General features: G+C 45.4%; 1 protein-coding gene and 1 long non-coding RNA gene across 2 annotated transcripts in view; one reads left to right on the top strand and one right to left on the bottom strand.

The window, feature by feature from the left end:
- Positions 1-17,019, top strand: part of LOC128411174 (uncharacterized) — a 165,888-nt gene that overhangs the window by 83,409 nt on the left and 65,460 nt on the right. The window lies entirely within an intron of this gene.
- On the bottom strand, positions 882-16,788 carry LOC128411164 (transmembrane protein 151B-like). Its single transcript, XM_053383245.1, has 2 exons — positions 16,091-16,788; positions 882-3,897 (listed from the first exon to the last, which is right to left on the bottom strand). The coding sequence occupies exons 1-2, from the start codon at positions 16,181-16,183 to the stop codon at positions 2,467-2,469; spliced, it is 1,524 nt and encodes a 507-aa protein (XP_053239220.1). The 5' UTR covers positions 16,184-16,788; the 3' UTR covers positions 882-2,466.

The raw sequence follows: 17,019 nt of genomic DNA, 5'->3' as shown, positions 1-17,019 counted from the left end.
CATAATGCAGTTCCCCCCCAATGGAAACAGTTCTGTGTTCACATGAGTCAGCTAATTGAGTAATGAGACATACATTGAAGCATATGCGTGCATGAGCCATCTTCTCAGTGTCCTATATGTAAAATGAGAATCAGAGTTAGGATAGGTGTTGAATGGGGCCTTGAAGGTCCTGTAGCCAACCCTCATGGGCAGGGCAGGATATATCAGCTGCTCTTGTTGGGTTGTTCTAAGGATAAACAATATAAATTCTGTAATGCATTTTGCCCACTAGAAATATAATCAGAAACATACATAAGACTAGGATCCCAGCACTGGCGCATAACTAAGCCTCTACATTTGTTCTGGCATCCTATCTAAACCTCTGACAACCTTCGATACTATTGTGCACAAAGGCAGAAATGGAGCTTCTTGCTTTTTCCACCTCCCTTGCACAGTCTCCTGTGTTGTGAGACAGGATGAGTTAGGCAAGAAATAGCCATGTAGTGCCCAGTTGTCTGTCCAACTCTCCTTATAAAAGGTGTGGGACCCAGATGCTCCAATTACCACTTCTGCCCCCGCAGCTAAAGCCAGCTGATCTTTTCTAGCTCCCCAGAGCTCCTGCCCAGTTAAATATAGGTTGAATGGAAACAGTTTATATCAGAGCCAGCTGAAAATGAGGATGGACACTTAGACTAGATGTTCTCAGGACAGATCTTGGAAGGACTGGAATCACCACAAAGCAGTGTCACCCACTGCTAACTCAGACAGCTGCTCCAGAAGGCGTACAGCTTCCGGGTCATATGGCCAGCATGACTAAGCTGCTTCTGGCGAACCAGAGCAGTGCACAGAAACGCCGTTTACCTTCATGCCAGAGCGATATCTACTTGCACTTTGACATGCTTTTGAACTGCTAGGTTGGCAGGAGCAGGGACTGAGCAATGGGAGCTCACCCCGTCACAGGGATTCGAACCGCCGACCTTCTGATCAGCAAGTCCTGGGCTCTGTGGTTTAACCCACAGCGCCACCTGCATCCCACAGTGATGGGTAGAAGATGTCAAACATGTGGGTGCCAAATGCATATACTTAGATGAATGCAAAAAAGAGGGGGAAATTAAAAAGAGAAGTGCATAAGAATGTGGGAAGTAAAGGGGAAAGGCTGTATTAAAGAGGAAGAGGAAGTTAGATGGAGAAGGGAATTTCAGACAAATGTTTCAGTCATGTCTTGCGATTCAGGCACAATAGTTTTCCCTGGGTGGAAATGAGATAGCAAAGGGTAGGATTCAACTAACTAGTCTTCCTGGTGGATGCTTGTGAAAGGACTTCCATTAAGACAATGGGGTTTTCTCCCTCTTCTCCCCTGTTCCTCCCTGAAATTGACCCAGGGAAACCCCAGAACAGCAAGCAGGGAGAAGAAGGGAGAACTGAAAAGTTTGCACTCACAGAACAATTGCCATAGTGCTACTATGAACTCCTCCCAATGTCACCATGAGTGGGTTCTGCCACCTCATATCTAAATGGGGGGTAGTGTTGCATACTAGACAGTGGGCGGGGGGGGGGGCCTTCAGCTGAGGAAACTGGGGCACAGATTGCTATTCAGACATGGAGCTCACTGAATGGCTTTGGGGAAGTCATTTTCTCTCCCCATGGCCCAAATCCTTAATTTAAGCACTTGGTTGAGCTATGGAATTTGCCACCACAGCATATAGCTGCCAACGTGGACAGCTTTACATACAGATAAGACACCTTCATGGAGGATAAGGCTATCAAGAACTACTAGTGTCTAGGGACATCATGATGTCTAGGGACTACCTCCAGCTTCAGAAGCACATTGCCTCCAGTTGCCAGTTGCTGGAGATTCACATGCAGGAGAGTGCCATTGACCTCATGTCCTGCCTGTGAGCTTCTCGTGGGCATCTAGTTGGCTACTGTAGGGGGATAGACAAGATGGACCTTCTGTTTGATCCAGCACCGCTCTCCTTAGGTTCTTACTGTTAAAAGGGATAATCCCACGTTAAAAGAGGCTAATTCTGTGAAGACTGCCCCAAGCTTCTTGGAAGAAGGGCAAACAAAGCCTGGTCGGTTTTCAGCACCAGTTAAATTTGGTTAAATTTGCTAACTTTGGTTAAATTTGCTAATTTGTTCCTTGGTGGAGACTCACAGGATCCGCCTGACTTGTACCAGTGCTCTTTTAACATTCTTTTGGTTTATGTTATTTATGTTTGGATCCTATATATTGCATCCTATCCAGGAATTGTTTTAATGAAGAGTGGGTTGGAAAACTTTTAACTTAATAGAAACAAACAAAACACGTGAACTGGCTTAGAATTGACCCTTCGTAAGCTTCTGGGGGAACATGCTTCCTTATTTGGAGAAGTGGGCGGCTGGGACTTTAAACCAGTTGCATCCCACAGCCGTCCTAGTATTGCTGTCACTGGCAAGCAGCCTTCTGGCAGTGAAGTTGTCCCAGGAAAGTGACAGAGTGCCCTTTCATAGTGACGTTTCCAGGCAGGATGCTCGGCGGAGACAGAAGTGCCTCGCTTCCTGGCCTTCAGGCCTGTGGACAATGAGCACTGGGAAAAACCGAGCGTCATGGTAGGTGGGTGGGTTTTCGTTGAGGGCCAGTTGACTCGAGTGGGAGCAGCACGGGTCGTCCTGGCCGCCCCGGTCAGCGATGCTGCTGCTGCGGCTCCTCCAGAGGCCTGTCCTGTGAGAGCCATGGATCCGGCACAGGGAGAAGCGGCTGGTGTTGAGGGAGAGCTGCGAATTCCCGCTGCAGCTGTGGAAGGCATGTCGGGAGAAGATGGAGGAGGTGCTGGAGGCGTGGTGGCAGCGCTCGCAGCCCCGCGTGATCTCACTGTACCTACACATGGAGTAGCCGTTGCAGACGGGAGAGCTGGTCAGCTCCATGAGCATCGCCTCCGAGTAGCTGGGGATCAGTTGGCGATTGGTGCAGATGTGCCACTCGAGCTCTGTGCTGTCCTGAGTGCTGACCCTGGGGATGCGATATCTGTACAAGGGCTCCTCCGCCCCGGTGGGCACTCTGTACTCCACCCCAAGGAGCTTCTCCACGTGGTAGTGCACATAGGCAGTCCGATACTCTATGAAAACTCTCAGCGGCCACGAGACCATCATCAAAGCAGCCACCCAGAACGTATAGTGGGACACGTACCATGGGAGGTGATCAGGGTCACCGTAGGCCATCATGAGCTCTTTGAAGTCTATGTTCCTTAGCTTCATGCCTTCCCTGACCTCCATGTAGTCATCTAGCCCTTCGATCTCTGTGAAGAAATGAGCCCTCTGTGTCAGGTAAGAGTTCTCGGACTCTGTGTTGGCGAAGCTAAAACATTTGGTGAATTTCAGTCGGGTGGCTGAGAAACATTCCAGGCCCATGAGCTCTTTAGAGATGTCCTTGAACCCACAGTGGGAATAGTCAAACTCAGCTTCAGCCACATGGGTGTTGACTCTTTCATGGTAGACCTGGGTGGTTGTATAAGCATCCCCATTGCGGTACCGAGTCACTTGCCTGGTCCGCCGGACAAAGTGGTAGCTTATGGCCTTCCACCATATGCATGGCGTGGCTTGCTTCATCCTGGCAATTCGGTCATAGACACTTTCCACGTCAGCCTTGTACTGGAGTTCACTTTTGGCGCGGCAGTGCCAGCACTCCACCAAGTAGACTACATAGAGCATGGCTAGGAACGCTAATGGAATGTAGACATAGCCGTCAGAGCAAGGGCTGTCGTGGTAGATCATGGACTTGCCTTTGAAAGAGCTGTCAAAACTAAGCTTAGTGACTTGTGTGAGTTGGCACCAAGCTACAGCTCCCAGGCAGCCGTACATGAGAATGGAGAGAAGGAGGCATTTCCAGTGGGACTCCCTGCATATGGAAGAGCTCAAAGACTGCTTGACTGGTTGTTGCTAAGAATCAGGCAGCAAAATAGGAGATGGGGGTGGAGAAAGGAAGAGGGGAGAGAAAGAGAGGATTTATTGTGAGATCATTTTAAGTAATTTAATATTTTTTACGGTCAGAGACCAGCTTATAAAACACACTTGGGGGTACAATCCCAGAAGGAAAACAAACATTTAAAACAATGTACAACAATAAATTTTAGATTTATAAATGCGATAAGCATATAGACACTTAAAACTTTAAGATAAGCTCCCGCAGAGGGATAACCCAGAGTCACCCATGGAACCGAGTTTGGGGATTTTCTTAATGAACTAGTTTGGGTCGGGGGATGGTCTGCACCTACAGATCTGTACACAGAATTTGAGGACCATCCAGGTCGTCTTATGATCTTTGTCTAACAGGAAAAAGTCAAATATTTGCTTTTCCAGGAGGTCAGCAGGGGATCAATAGTCTCACTACGTGCCTCTTCATAAAAGGGACATCTAAAGAACAAGTGCTCTGGGCTTCCTATATCCCCCAATGAACAGATGCAAAGTCTCTGAGCATATGGGACTTTTTTAAAGGATCCTACCAGGACTGGCGAGGGCAGAGCTGAGTTTCTGGAGAGTGTAAAAGCCCTTCTTGCATTTTTGGATACGAGAAAGAAGAGAGATGCTGCCAGTGTGGCTATATCTCTCTCAATTTCTCCAATTTTATAGTCGGGGCACCTTGAGCAGTCCTGTTGTCTCTCGGTGTCTATGATTCTTTGCCTGACCATAGCTTATCCCTGGCCCAACCCCAGACTTAGAAGGGCTTGAGGGGCAAAACCCAGTTTCTGAAGGGTGTTCAGGACTGCTATTTTAAGTATTAGATGCAATCTTTTAAATTTCCTTTTTTAAAAAAGTGGATCTGGTGTGCTGGTGGAACAGCTCTTTAACCCTCTTTAATTGAGCAAACCTACATTTCTTCGGTGTGCACTTGAATCCTTCACACTGACTATTTGCAGGCACCCTGATACAAGCTGGATGCAAGGCTTGACCCTCACTGAGTAGATTTCTGCCTCTTGGACCAGCTCCTGGTCATTAGGCTTGTGTGATACACCCACACACCAAAGAATAAAATGCTTCCCAATCCTAGTCCCATTCACCCCAGTTTGACAAATGTATTCCTAGCTACCTTTATTGTACGTATTGCTGTTTTTCACAGAAACGAAATGAAACCGAATATAGTAAAAACGAAAAACCCCACCCCTGCCTAGCATTAGAATGTGCAGCTGAAGAGAAGTTTGCATAACGGTTGCTACATACTGTTATCTATTTGCAACAAATGAATCGACCACTCCCGAACCTTACAAAAAGCTTTCCAAGAGCAACTCATTTGAAGTTAATAAATATGCTAATGGAAACATGCTAATCACTTGCACTTGCATCAGTCATCGTTTGTTTACTGCTTATGGTGTGAAAACTTCTGATGCAGGACTTGTTTCAGGTGGATTATATAAATTGATCTTGTAGTTATTATATTTACGATCCTTTCAGAGGCTGCAGATTTAGAACTGGAATTTCTAGTACCTTTGCCACATGCATATTACCACACAGGCAAATGAGCGGAAAATCTGGTATGAATGATTTATTTCATTTTTCAAAATATATTCAGCCCAGCTGCATTGCTGCTCATTTTAAGATACACCTGTTAAGGCTTAAAATGTTCATTCATTTGCAGCTCATTAAGAGTTGGCCACCTCATGAGAAGAGAAGACTCCCTGGAAAAGACCCTGATGTTGGGAAAGATGGAGGGCACAAGGAGAAGGGGATGACAGAAGACGAGATGGTTGGACAGTGTTCTCGAAGCTACCAGCATGAGTTTGACCAAACTGCAGGAGGCAGTGGAAGACAGGAGTGCCTGGCGTGCTCTGGTCCATGGGGTCATGAAGAGTCAGACACAACTAAATGACTAAACAACAACAACTACAAAGCGTTGGAATCCCAAATTAATTGCATGACTCTAGCCACCAGTCATTTTATAGGGTTTCAAAAGTTCTGTCAATGACTGAAGCCTAGAATCTAGTTCACAACACCTGTTATTAGCACCTGTACACACTCTTTGCAGCCATAAATGAGGTGCTGAAGAGTAAATACCAGCAGATTTAATAACCTTTGATACTTCTAGATCAGGGATAACTGGCTTCTAGCCAGTCAGTAGTGCTGTTTTGCCAGATATTCATGGGAGCTCTATTGTATTGTGCATGAGAGGATGATTCCTTTTATTGAAATTAGCTGAGCTTGTCTGGTTTCATAGAATGTTCAGATGCAGAACACTTTGTACTCCTGTGATGGAGTGAAAGATTGTCAGTTTGGCTGGCACTAAACCTCATTCAGCTTCAGCATGACCAGTAAGATTGAGAAGAGATCTTGAGACATGGGAAAGCTAAGGGACAGGGAAGTCAGGGGCAAAGAGATTGAAGGATTCCCAGTCCTGATAGCCCTGAATGTTGAAGACAGTTGCAGACTTTATCTAGCCTGCTTAAAGCTGAGTGTGTGGTTCCCAGGATGGATGAGAAAGGCATTCTTGATCTTTCTCTAGTGATATAAAGTGACAGTCTGGAAGGACTGTGATTTTCAAGCATGCTTTATGATTACAGTATCCACCCATTTCTCAGAGAACTCCCAACAGGTATTCCATTAAAACCAGACAAAATTGTAGTTACTTTTGATCTCATGACTTTGATTGCTACATACTGTTCCAAGCTAACCTAACATCATTCCAATTTACCTGATACTTCCCCCACCCACAAGATATCAGTGCCTGAGAGCAGTGCTTTCACATGCATAGATTTGTATTAAGCTCTGCAAGAACTTTGAAGGCTGCTTCCTGAAATCAGATCTATGCATCATTTAGAATAAGGCAGTGAAATTCTGGACTCTCCTAGTTTAAAGTCTCAGCAAGTAGAGCCTTTTGGTTTGGAGATTTGGGGTTCTTTCGAGTACAAACTGGGTGAATTCCACTCTTCAGCACCCTACAGCAGATACCCAGTATTGTACCTGTAATGGGAATTGGGGTTGCTCGTGCGTAAGTTGCCGCTACTCTTGGCAAGGTTGCCTGGTTTAACCTTTCCCTGGCTGCACAGCCCTGACTCCGCGGCTGTATCAGTCACTGGCAGAATCCGTCAGTGGGCGTTTCCTGAACTTCTTCCAGCATAAAAGTTCTTTGACGCCAAGTCTCCGCCTAGCCTCCCTGCGCGGAAGTCTTCTGCGCAGGGTGGGCGTGGCCAGCGGAGGACCTGTGCTCTCCCCGCTGGTCTCTGTCGAAGAGTCTTGGAGCCACCTCTCCGAAGCCCTCCCCTGCTCCCCCTTCTTCCTGGTGTCACGCTGATTTCCTTCCCCAGTGGATGAGTTCCCTCTCTCCCTGCTGGGCCCTTCTCCGGCATCGCTGGGGAGCCTTACCTCCACTCCTGGCTCCAATGTCAGTTCCCTGACAGTACCCTACAGATGTTGTTGGATTCCAGCACCTATAAGCCTGAGCCAGTGTGTCAATGATAAGGGATGATGGGAATTGTAGTTCAGAAACAGCAGACCAGCACCATCTTGGCTCCTCCTGCCCTACAGTATAACCCTTCAAATCAGCAACTGGCCCCCTTCCTCAGCCTCATCAGGAGTTTGTCTCAGTCATTCTTATTAAGCCATCTAGGATCTGCCTCTGGTGCTCGTAGGCACCATCATCCCAGGGTCCATAAATACCTAGTTGAGAGGCTTGGGAGTGGCCCAGCACACCCAAGAAACCAAGCTGTGAGCCTCTGCCATAAGCAAAATAAAACAGCTTTAGGGAGGATTTTCCCACAGCACCTGGACAAATGTTGTGTTTATTGCTTGTTACTGGGTGTGCCAAGAAGTTGTTCTTTGCTGCTGGACAAGTTTTCAGAGATCATTAGGCAATCTCTTCTTCTGTAAGCTGAACAGGGATGTTCCTTGCCTTTGATCTAAAACGAAAAGAAGGAGCCTGCACACACTCAATGCCTTTGCAGTTTTATAAATGGAAAGGCCTTTGTTTATTCCTGCCCAAAGACTGTACCTATCTCATTCCCACCACTTTCCTTGCAAAAATCATCCTCTCTCTCTCGTTTTACCTTTTTAGCTCTTGCAAGACATCTGCTTCCATTTCATTAAATTGAGGTACCAGATAGACTAGAAAAAGAAGGCTGTACATGGCAGGCTGGCATTCTAGGGAACCAGGGTTGTGAACCAGGAAACCTTGGATTCAATGCTGTGTTCAGCCATTAAACAAACTTGGTGGATCTTCTTGAGCAAGTCACCATCTCTCAACCTATCAAATGAGGTTGTTGTGAAGGTAAAACAGGAATGCTTAATGTACAGGGCTCTAAACTCCTCAGAGAAGGGGTGAGCAAGTGGCCCTTCAGATGTTACTGCGCCCCAACTCCCATCAACCCTAGCCAGCACGGCTAATGGGCACAGCTGATGGGAGCTGTAGTCCAATGCATGTCAAGGGTCATGGGTTCACTCCTGCCTTAGAGGAGAGTTGGGGTAAATATGTAATAGATAAAAACTCTCTTTGTGATGCCCAGACTCTGTGAATGGGCACAGCTCTACCAACTGACTCAATCTGAACACACTCATTTTTGGTTGCTGCACAAAACTGCAGCAGCAGAACTTTGATGCACACTTGCAATCCATCCAGGCTTTCTGAAAAGGAAACTGGAGAGAGGAGAAAAGAAGCTATACTTTTAAAGAAACTGGCTGCAATCCCTTCACAGAGCTTGCTGGCTGAAATGAATGCTAAAACTAGTAGGATTTCGATAGTCTCAAAGTACATCCCTATATGCCTCACCCATTAGAAAGAAATCCTGGTTGCCACTGAATGTAGACGCAACAGAGACCTGCAGCCAATAATGCAGGCTCAAGTGCACCTAACTCTTTATTAAATCGCTGCCCGTGTCAATCCTTAACTAGGCTGTGTACACATTAGTGGCTTAAAACACAGCTATCATTCTTTTCTTAATTTTATTTGAAGCTGGTTGGGGGGGAAGTGCATCAAAATGCAATATTTCATAAGAAACAACAGGATAGATGTGGATTGTGGCTAATTTGTGTACGTATATCACTTCCCAAACCAGGAATGGGAGAGCACTGGATACAGAGTAAATAGGAGTATGTGTACAGTCGTATACATAGACTTGGAAGTAAGTTCAATTGTGCTTATTCCCAAGTAAAAGGGTAAAGGGACCCCTGACCATTAGGTCCAGTCGTGGCCGACTCTGGGGTTGCGGTGCTCATCTCGCTTTATTGGCCGAGGGAGCCGGCGTACAGCTTCCAGGTCATGTGGCCAGCATGACTAAGCTACTTCTGGCAAACCAGAGCAGCGTACGGAAACGCCGTTTACCTTCCTGTCGGAGCGGTACCTATTTATCTACTTGCACTTTGCCGTGCTTTTGAACTGCTAGGTTGGCAGGAGCAGGGACTGAGCAACAGGAGCTCACACCATCGCGGGGATTCAAACTGCCGACCTTCTGATCGGCAAGTCCTAGGCTTTGTTGTTTAACCCACAGCGCCACCCGCATCCCTTATTCCCAAGTAAATGGCTACAAATGTTTGAAGTCTTACCCAGCACTGTTAGCATGTCCTAAGAAAAGCCACTGCCTCTCAACTTCCTTCCGCAAAATCAAAGTAAGAATACTGACCTATCATAAACACTGTTAATATGGATTATAGGGAGAGGATATGTAGTGCTTTAGAAGATGGCTGCATTTGTATGGAGCCTTATTAATAGGTAGCTTCCTTGGGTAATGAAAGGATAGCCACTAATTTTCGGTCCCGCTTTCAAAGATTTTGCATATTCTGACTAATGGGCCATCTGAAGGCAAACACTCCAGAGCAAACAGATATAAAGGAATGATAATAACACTAGAGAGGAGTATGAACTAAGTGGATCAATCTTCAAGCACTACAATCAGGGATATGGGGTGTCTGTGTGAGAGAGTGAATCAGTCTTTGTTCAGAAATATAAACCTAGAATGAGGCAGCTATAAAAATGCAATCAAGATTTTGCTATTAATAGTAGAGTGGTGCTAAAAGAAAGCTGCCTCCTTGCATTTCTTCTGTAACAAATGGACCAGCTACCGCCTCTTGTCCTGGCTGTTTTGCCATAGGGAAGCAATGATTGCCATCCAGCTCCAAACACACACACACACACACACACACACACACACACACGGGAACACCATTTCAGGTATCAAATGCGGGTGGGCAAAGAGATGTTAGTAAGAAGGGAGAGAGAGAGACTCAGATAAGGATCAATGTCCTGTGCTTGAATACACTTAAGACTAAATTGAAAAACAGCAGTGTGCTTTAAGTTGGGATCTATTTTCTGTTTCAAGCTCCACAGTAACTACAGCTCTATCACCAATACAAAACAAACAGCCACTTCTTCATATCTTTCACTGCATGGGCAGCCAATGTGGTGCCTTTGAAATGTTGTTGGACTACGTCTCCCACCATCCCTGTCCAGTGGGCATGCTGGCTGGGGCTGATGGGAACTGGAGTCCAATGACATCTGGAGGGCCACAGTTTTCCCCCATCTCTGCCCTAAATGGGTTCCGTGTCCTGTAGTGAGCGTTACATTTATCGGATGCAATAGAGTATAGAAAAGTAATGTTTCCTTCTGAGAACAGGAGGTGCCATAAGATATACCGTACATATTCAGTGAATGAAAGGATGTTGTCAACAAAACCTTGTTGTATTCATAATACTGAAATGTTTTCTATATGTTGTTATATTTGCTATTATGTTGTTGCTTTATTGTGTTATTATGAAATTGTTGTTGTAATGGTTGATTTGTTGTTTTCTTTGTTGTAAGCTGCTTTGAGCATGATTCTTTTTGTGAAAATGTGGCATGAAAATTGTGGGATAAGCAGTCTCATATGCTTATCCCAACATGCTTAAGTCTAATTAATACCATAGAATAAGCTGTACTGCCAGGCTTAGTTATGTCACTTCCCTTATAGTTTTACTACTTGTGCAACTTTTCTGACTGATGTATAGAAAAGCACATGAACCAGACCTTTGAAGAGTTTATAAGTAAACCAATGTTAAACTTACCAAACGTGGTCCTTTCCTATGCTGAGGGGAGAGGGAAATTTTTGGAACACACTTGGAAAGGTACATTTTAAAGGTCTAGCAGCCTATATTTCCATACTTTGCTTTGCTGGGCTTCTCTCACCAAAGAGTACTTGCCCCAAACTTGAATCTTGATGTCTAGAAATTATTCTTTCTAAATGTATATGTTGTGATCCAACATGAATAAACTAATGAATGAATGAATAATGGAGAGTAACCAAGGTAATGGGGAAGGTATGGGGGAAATGGGTCTTGTTCTTGAAATTGACCTTATATTTGGATTTTCCAGTATTATTTATTTATGATGCATATTTATAGCCCACCTTTTATCAGAGGATAACTCTGAGCGGAGGCCAGGAGTGAGGAGGACAGTTGAAGGAAAACCTTTTAGGCATTCAATGTAAAAAATAATTAAACTGAAACACTAACAGTACTAAAACAGCAATCAGATCCCCAGGAAACTGACTAATCCTTGTGAGCAGATTTCTGTATTTTGGCAGGCAAGAACAATACAAACACAATACAAAGGCAGGTGTTTGGGTAGTATAGCTTTTTTTGTTCACTCCTGTTCATTACTAATATCAAGATTCATAATTAAGTGTGGAAGAGACAAGCTTTCAAATTGGCAGTCAGTATTTTTAGACATTGGAGACCAAGCAAACATTTCTGTGCTTTTTAAATTATAGGAAGTATGCTTACATCATGTCTCCATATTGGCAACAGAAGGCAGGCCGAGCTAATTTAAAACTTCCATTTTTATATTTGCAGTATCATGAATATGATCTTGCCCAACAGAATAGATTTCACTAATACACATCCTTGGCTCCTTGAAGCTCCCTCTCTTTCATTTAAAAAGATTAACTAATTTGATTCTGCAGCTCCCATGTTTATATTGAAATGTAAGTGGCAAGTTAAAAGCAGCCCTGGACTACAGCCATTTAATACTGCAGGGATAAGTGAGCAAAATAAATAACATGATCCAAAGAGCTGCGGGCTGAGCTGCTGTTTATGCTCAGGAGTTCCACCCCTTTCCATTAGTCCTCCTCCTTCTGTAGCCTGACTTTCCTCCTTACAATTCCAGAAAGCCAGGAGTCTTCCAATGTGGACTCCAATGACACCTAAGAAGACAGTGTCAAAATGGGTCCAAAATGGATGGGCATACAGGGTCCACTGGGAAATAACCTGTTTGAATAATGGGGCTCATTTAAATTGTCATGGCCCCACTCAGTAAGCCAGACATGTACCTTGTTGAGGAGGAAAGAGTGTGCAATGGAGGCTCTGGTATCACAAAGGAACATGGAATTGTAGAGTTGGAAGGGTTATCTAGTCCAACCCCCTGCAATGCAGGAATCTCAACTAAAGCATTCTTGACAGGTGGCCATCCAACCTCTGCTTAAAAACCTCCAAGGAAGGAGAGTCCACCACCTCCCAAGGGAGTCCATTTCACTGCCAAACAGCTCTTACTGCCAGAAAGTTCTTGCTGATGTTTAGTCAGAATCCCCTTTCTTGTCACTTTGAGTCACTGGGTTGCGTCCTATCCTCTGGAGCAACAGAAAATAAGCTCGCTCCATGTCTTCCATGTGACATACCTTTGGATATTTGAAGATGGCTATCTGAAACCCAGGGGGGCAACTGGCAGTGTTCTTCCAGATCATCTCGGGTGCAGCCCCACCTGCCAGAGATGCTGAAGGGAAGCCATGAGGAGCACAAGAGTGCAGGCTCCCAGGGCAAGTATGGTCACTTCAGAGAGGCCTTCCCTGGGAAAGGCAGAGCTTAGTTGGGTCTGCACAAGAATGGAAGAGCTTAATCTATCTCTATCTTTGGGGCCAGTTGCCAGCATTACAGCTGGCATTACAGCTCATGCCCAAGGAAACATGCTTCTTTAACAGATGCATTGAAGCCATCCTTTTAGCAGGATCTGTCTCGTAAAAACTTTGCCTTACACTGTGGGCTACTGACCACAGCCAGAACCGGACAACTAGACTTAATCCAGAGATTCAGTCACTAGCACTTATAGCTAGTGCTGAAAGGAATGTTTCACTTCCAAAATTTTGTGAATTCCCCAACCCAAAGACGGCAAACCGAAATGTGATAGGAAGGGGCAGCCTTTTCCCCAGTGTAAAATGGAAGGCTTGGGATGATTACATTTCAAAACTGAAATTAGAACAGGTGTGTCTGTTTGCATTTTCAAAGTCAGATTTAGCTTTTTAAGTCTATTTTAGTGCTTCTCATAACATGTAGTATTCACATATCACTTTTAGCTTTTTTTTAACAGCCACATACAATGTTTCCAAATCAACAAAGGTCTTGTGGCACTGTAAAGACCAAGACATTTTATTACCACATGAGCTTTCATGGAATAGAGTTCACTGCATCAAATGCAGGGGAAATGATCCTTGCTTGTCAGTTTAAGCAAGAATCCTGGGGCATGTTGTTCAATTTGCACAGGGGTATAAAGCAGAGACAATGTAAATATTGGAATGAAAATGACAACAGAATGCAAAAGTATAGTCCGTGACAATTTGGTTAGAGCTCAAATATATGCAAAACAGCAATTCACTTCCGTAATTGGTGATTTCTCACCAGTGCCAAGATGATTGTCTTAAATGACAATACAGCTAGAACTTAAATATATGCAAAAATGAGCACAGTGACCCTTCCACAGCAGCAGTGATTGGTGATAACAGCACTTCTGGGTAAATTTATTGTTTTTGCTTGAACAGACTAACATGGCAACCCCTTTGGAGACTGATATTGCCTCAATATTCCTTACAACAACTCTCTGAAATGAGCGAATATCCTTATCATCTCTTTATTACAAATGGGAGGCTGCTACTGAAAGATAACAGCTTACTTAAGGCAATCCAGAGGCTCATAGCTTAAGTGAGATTTGAGCTAAGCATTTCCTAACTCTGTTAATCTTTGCACTACACTAGCTCTCCAAAGTTTCATAAATTACAGCCACTAGTTTAACAGAAGTAGGTTCTGGAAGGGACATAAAAGGCATGTGTGAATTTATGTCCTAAGGATTTCCCCTTTATTTGGGATTGCCCAGGATTATTAAAAAGCTTTGGCCTAGATCTACAGGAACGTAGACTTGCTATTTGGATACTATTCTTCAGGAGGGAATGACCACTGTGTAAAATGAAAATGATTTCATGGAAGAAATAATAGTTCAAAATATTCCTATGGTGATATTGATCAGATGTTATTAGCTCACACAGATTTAAGAGGTGGTGAAACTGATGGCTGCTGCTCTGAGCAAGGTGCCAATGTGATAGCCCCATGAGTCTCTTCCAATGCTCATCATGTCTTAAGGCCACAAGGCCAGGTCTGAGTGTGAGACATGCAGCTGCTCAAGTTATGTCAGATGCGACAGATCTGCCATTTAGCAGTAGCATGGCAAATGATGCCTGTCCATACGTCCATATTCCAGAAATTTCCACTGAACTCACTGAATAAGATTGACGTGTCATGTTTTAATAATATATTTTTGGATATTATGAAACATAAAGCTGACATGCTCATTTGAGAAACTTTGCCCTTTACATTCCATTTGTCACAAAAGTCATGCTTGATAGGAATATCATAGCATATTAATGATATATTTACTTTGAACCCTATCTAGCCAAAGTCCCATTGATTTCAAGTGTGATAGCTGGTCATGGATGGCACTATCTCTAGTTCAAATCAAATTTCACAGGGATAGCCATGCTAGTCGGTTGCAGTGAAAACAACCAAGAGCCTTGTGTCACCTTAAAAACTAAAACATTTATTGTGGCACAAAGTTTCATGAGAGATGCACAGTGAAGTGGGTTATGTCATAACTGAAATCAATGGAGCAACAAAGTGCTTAACTTTTGCCCCATATATTATTTTATTTTCTTATGCTGATGTTCATAACGTTTTGTATCACATATGTTTGTATGATCTTTTAATTACGTTGCTGCAGGCTAGTTTGTTTTTAATTGTAAAATCGAGTGGGTTTTTGTGTGCGTAAAAGATTAAAATAGTAAGATATTTCTGCAATGGTGTAAAATCAGAAACAGTTCTTTATATATTGCCTAATATTAACATTTTAAAAAAAAATATTATAATATAAAACAACCAAAGCACCAAACATACAACCATTGCTGATTATTTAGACTTTGTTGACATGGTTGACAGTCCACAGAAAGACACACACACACACAAACACACAAATCTTTGCAGACTGCTTTATGACCCTGATGGAGAAAAGTGATTTGTTGAGGTCAATCCACCAGACTGCAGCAGTGTATTTTGGAAACTCAGCTGTATCAATCCCACCCAGACAGCAGCAGAACCCTTGTTTTGACTTTCTTATAAGAGAAAAGCAGAGGTTTGTGTATCGAATGAAAGAAGCCCCTTAATTACTAGGATGTGCCTTTGATGTTTGTGCAGGACATTCGATGGTGCGGGATGATTTCATACAAGGAAGGAGGGAGAGAAACCCAAGCTTCAGTCTTCGGAGCTCCTTAAACCTGGATTATGGTGGAGTATATTCAGGGTTTACTCCAATTCCAGAACCTCGGAGAGCTCCCTACCCTTGAATACCCGTCGCTCGATCGCTTTTGACTTGCTGGAACCTTCATTCCAGCTGGCTGCTTACTGCCCCAGCTGAGCATCCGCAAGAAAGAAGTCTACACCACAACTTATCTTCCTCTCCCGCTCTCCAAACCTCCTAAATTTCAAGGGGGTGGGTAGAGGTGGAATACGAAAACGGTTCTTGTCATTTAGTGGTGCGGCTTTTCCTGACCCGGTTCTTTTTGCGGCAATTTTGCTTGAGTTTCACCAACCCAGAATCTGAAAGCACCCTGGTCCCGGGCTTTGACCCAGAGCTCATCCCTCCGATACCACACCGGAGTTGAGCGAGTCTTCAAAATACACAGCTCCACTCTCGCCCTCCAACTTGTGTGTGTTTGTGTCCCCGCATGTATATAACACTGCGTGTCTGCTTGTATACCGATACTCAATCACACGACTCCCCCCTTCAAAATCACACACACACCAACAACCAACAACAACAACAACAACCCAGGCTCCCCTTTGTCCTTGTCCTCCCCTTTGTCCTCACCTCCTCGCCAGCCGCTGTAGCTGCAGCTCCTGCTTCTTCTGGAGTATTTGCGCTTGTTCCAGCGGCTGGCTCTGGCTCCCCCTCCGAAGACATGCTTTGCCATTACAGATCTCGCTGCCCTACTCGCGCGTCTCGATAGAAGCCAACGGGACCGGAAAGTTCCTCCTCCCCGGGAGCCAGCGAGCAGGCTGGCGGGCCGGGCCGGAGTGCAGGTGCGGGCCGGGTGGCCCCTACCGGACTCTGCCCCGGGACTGCCGCAGGTCGCTGTCCATGGTGCTGAACGATCGCCTGGGCTGCCAGCCTCCCAGAGCGGGAACCAATCCGGGCATGGAAAGAGAGGCACCGGCGCGTTGCGTGGTCCCCTTCCAGGGCAGCCTCGGCGCTTCGGGCTCGGGGGCTCCCGCTGCCGTGACCATCGCCTGTCTGGCAGGTCGGCAAACAACACTGCGGCTGCTCGTTAACTTTGAGGCGGGCAGCGGTGGGGAGGGGGGGTTGTGAAGACGCGGAAGGCGCCTCTGGCGAGAGGCTGGCGAGGATGCCTGGCCCAGGGAGACGGGTCCCCCCCCCTCTCGCCGGGGACGGTGCAGCCTCAACCTTTGCGGTCCCCAACTCTGCAGTGGAGCCACTGGGCTGCCAACTTCGGGCTTCCCTTTGCCTATGGGTTTCTCTCTTTCTCTATCTCTCTCCCCCACTTGGCATTCCCGAGGCTGGCCGTAGGAAAGCAAGATCTCCCCGAGAGCGATTCTCCTGCAGATCTCCGGGGAGCTGACGGCACCTGCCCAGTGCCCAGCTGGCAGCAGGGTGGCACGGAAACCTGACTCCCCTAGCCAGCTAGCGAGCGGATACCCCAGCCAGAGCCATCCCAGAAGCCGAAGACACCATTCAGATCCCCCCTGCCAGGACTAGAAGCCACAAGAGGCCTCTCCCGC

This window comes from Podarcis raffonei, chromosome 1 (assembly GCF_027172205.1).
Source record: "Podarcis raffonei isolate rPodRaf1 chromosome 1, rPodRaf1.pri, whole genome shotgun sequence".
NCBI lineage: Eukaryota > Metazoa > Chordata > Lepidosauria > Squamata > Lacertidae > Podarcis > Podarcis raffonei.
The sequence above is the reverse complement of the archived record's forward strand: the minus strand, read 5'-3'. Positions and strand labels throughout refer to the sequence as shown.

Excerpts from the sequence above, each read along its gene's own strand:
- LOC128411164 (XM_053383245.1), bottom strand. The coding sequence starts at position 16,183 with ATGTCTTCGGAGGGGGAGCCAGAGCCAGCCGCTGGAACAAGCGCAAAT. Across the intron at positions 3,898-16,090 it reads CTACAGCGGCTGGCGAGGAG|CAACAACCAGTCAAGCAGTC; the intron begins GTGAGGACAAAG and ends CCTGATTCTTAG.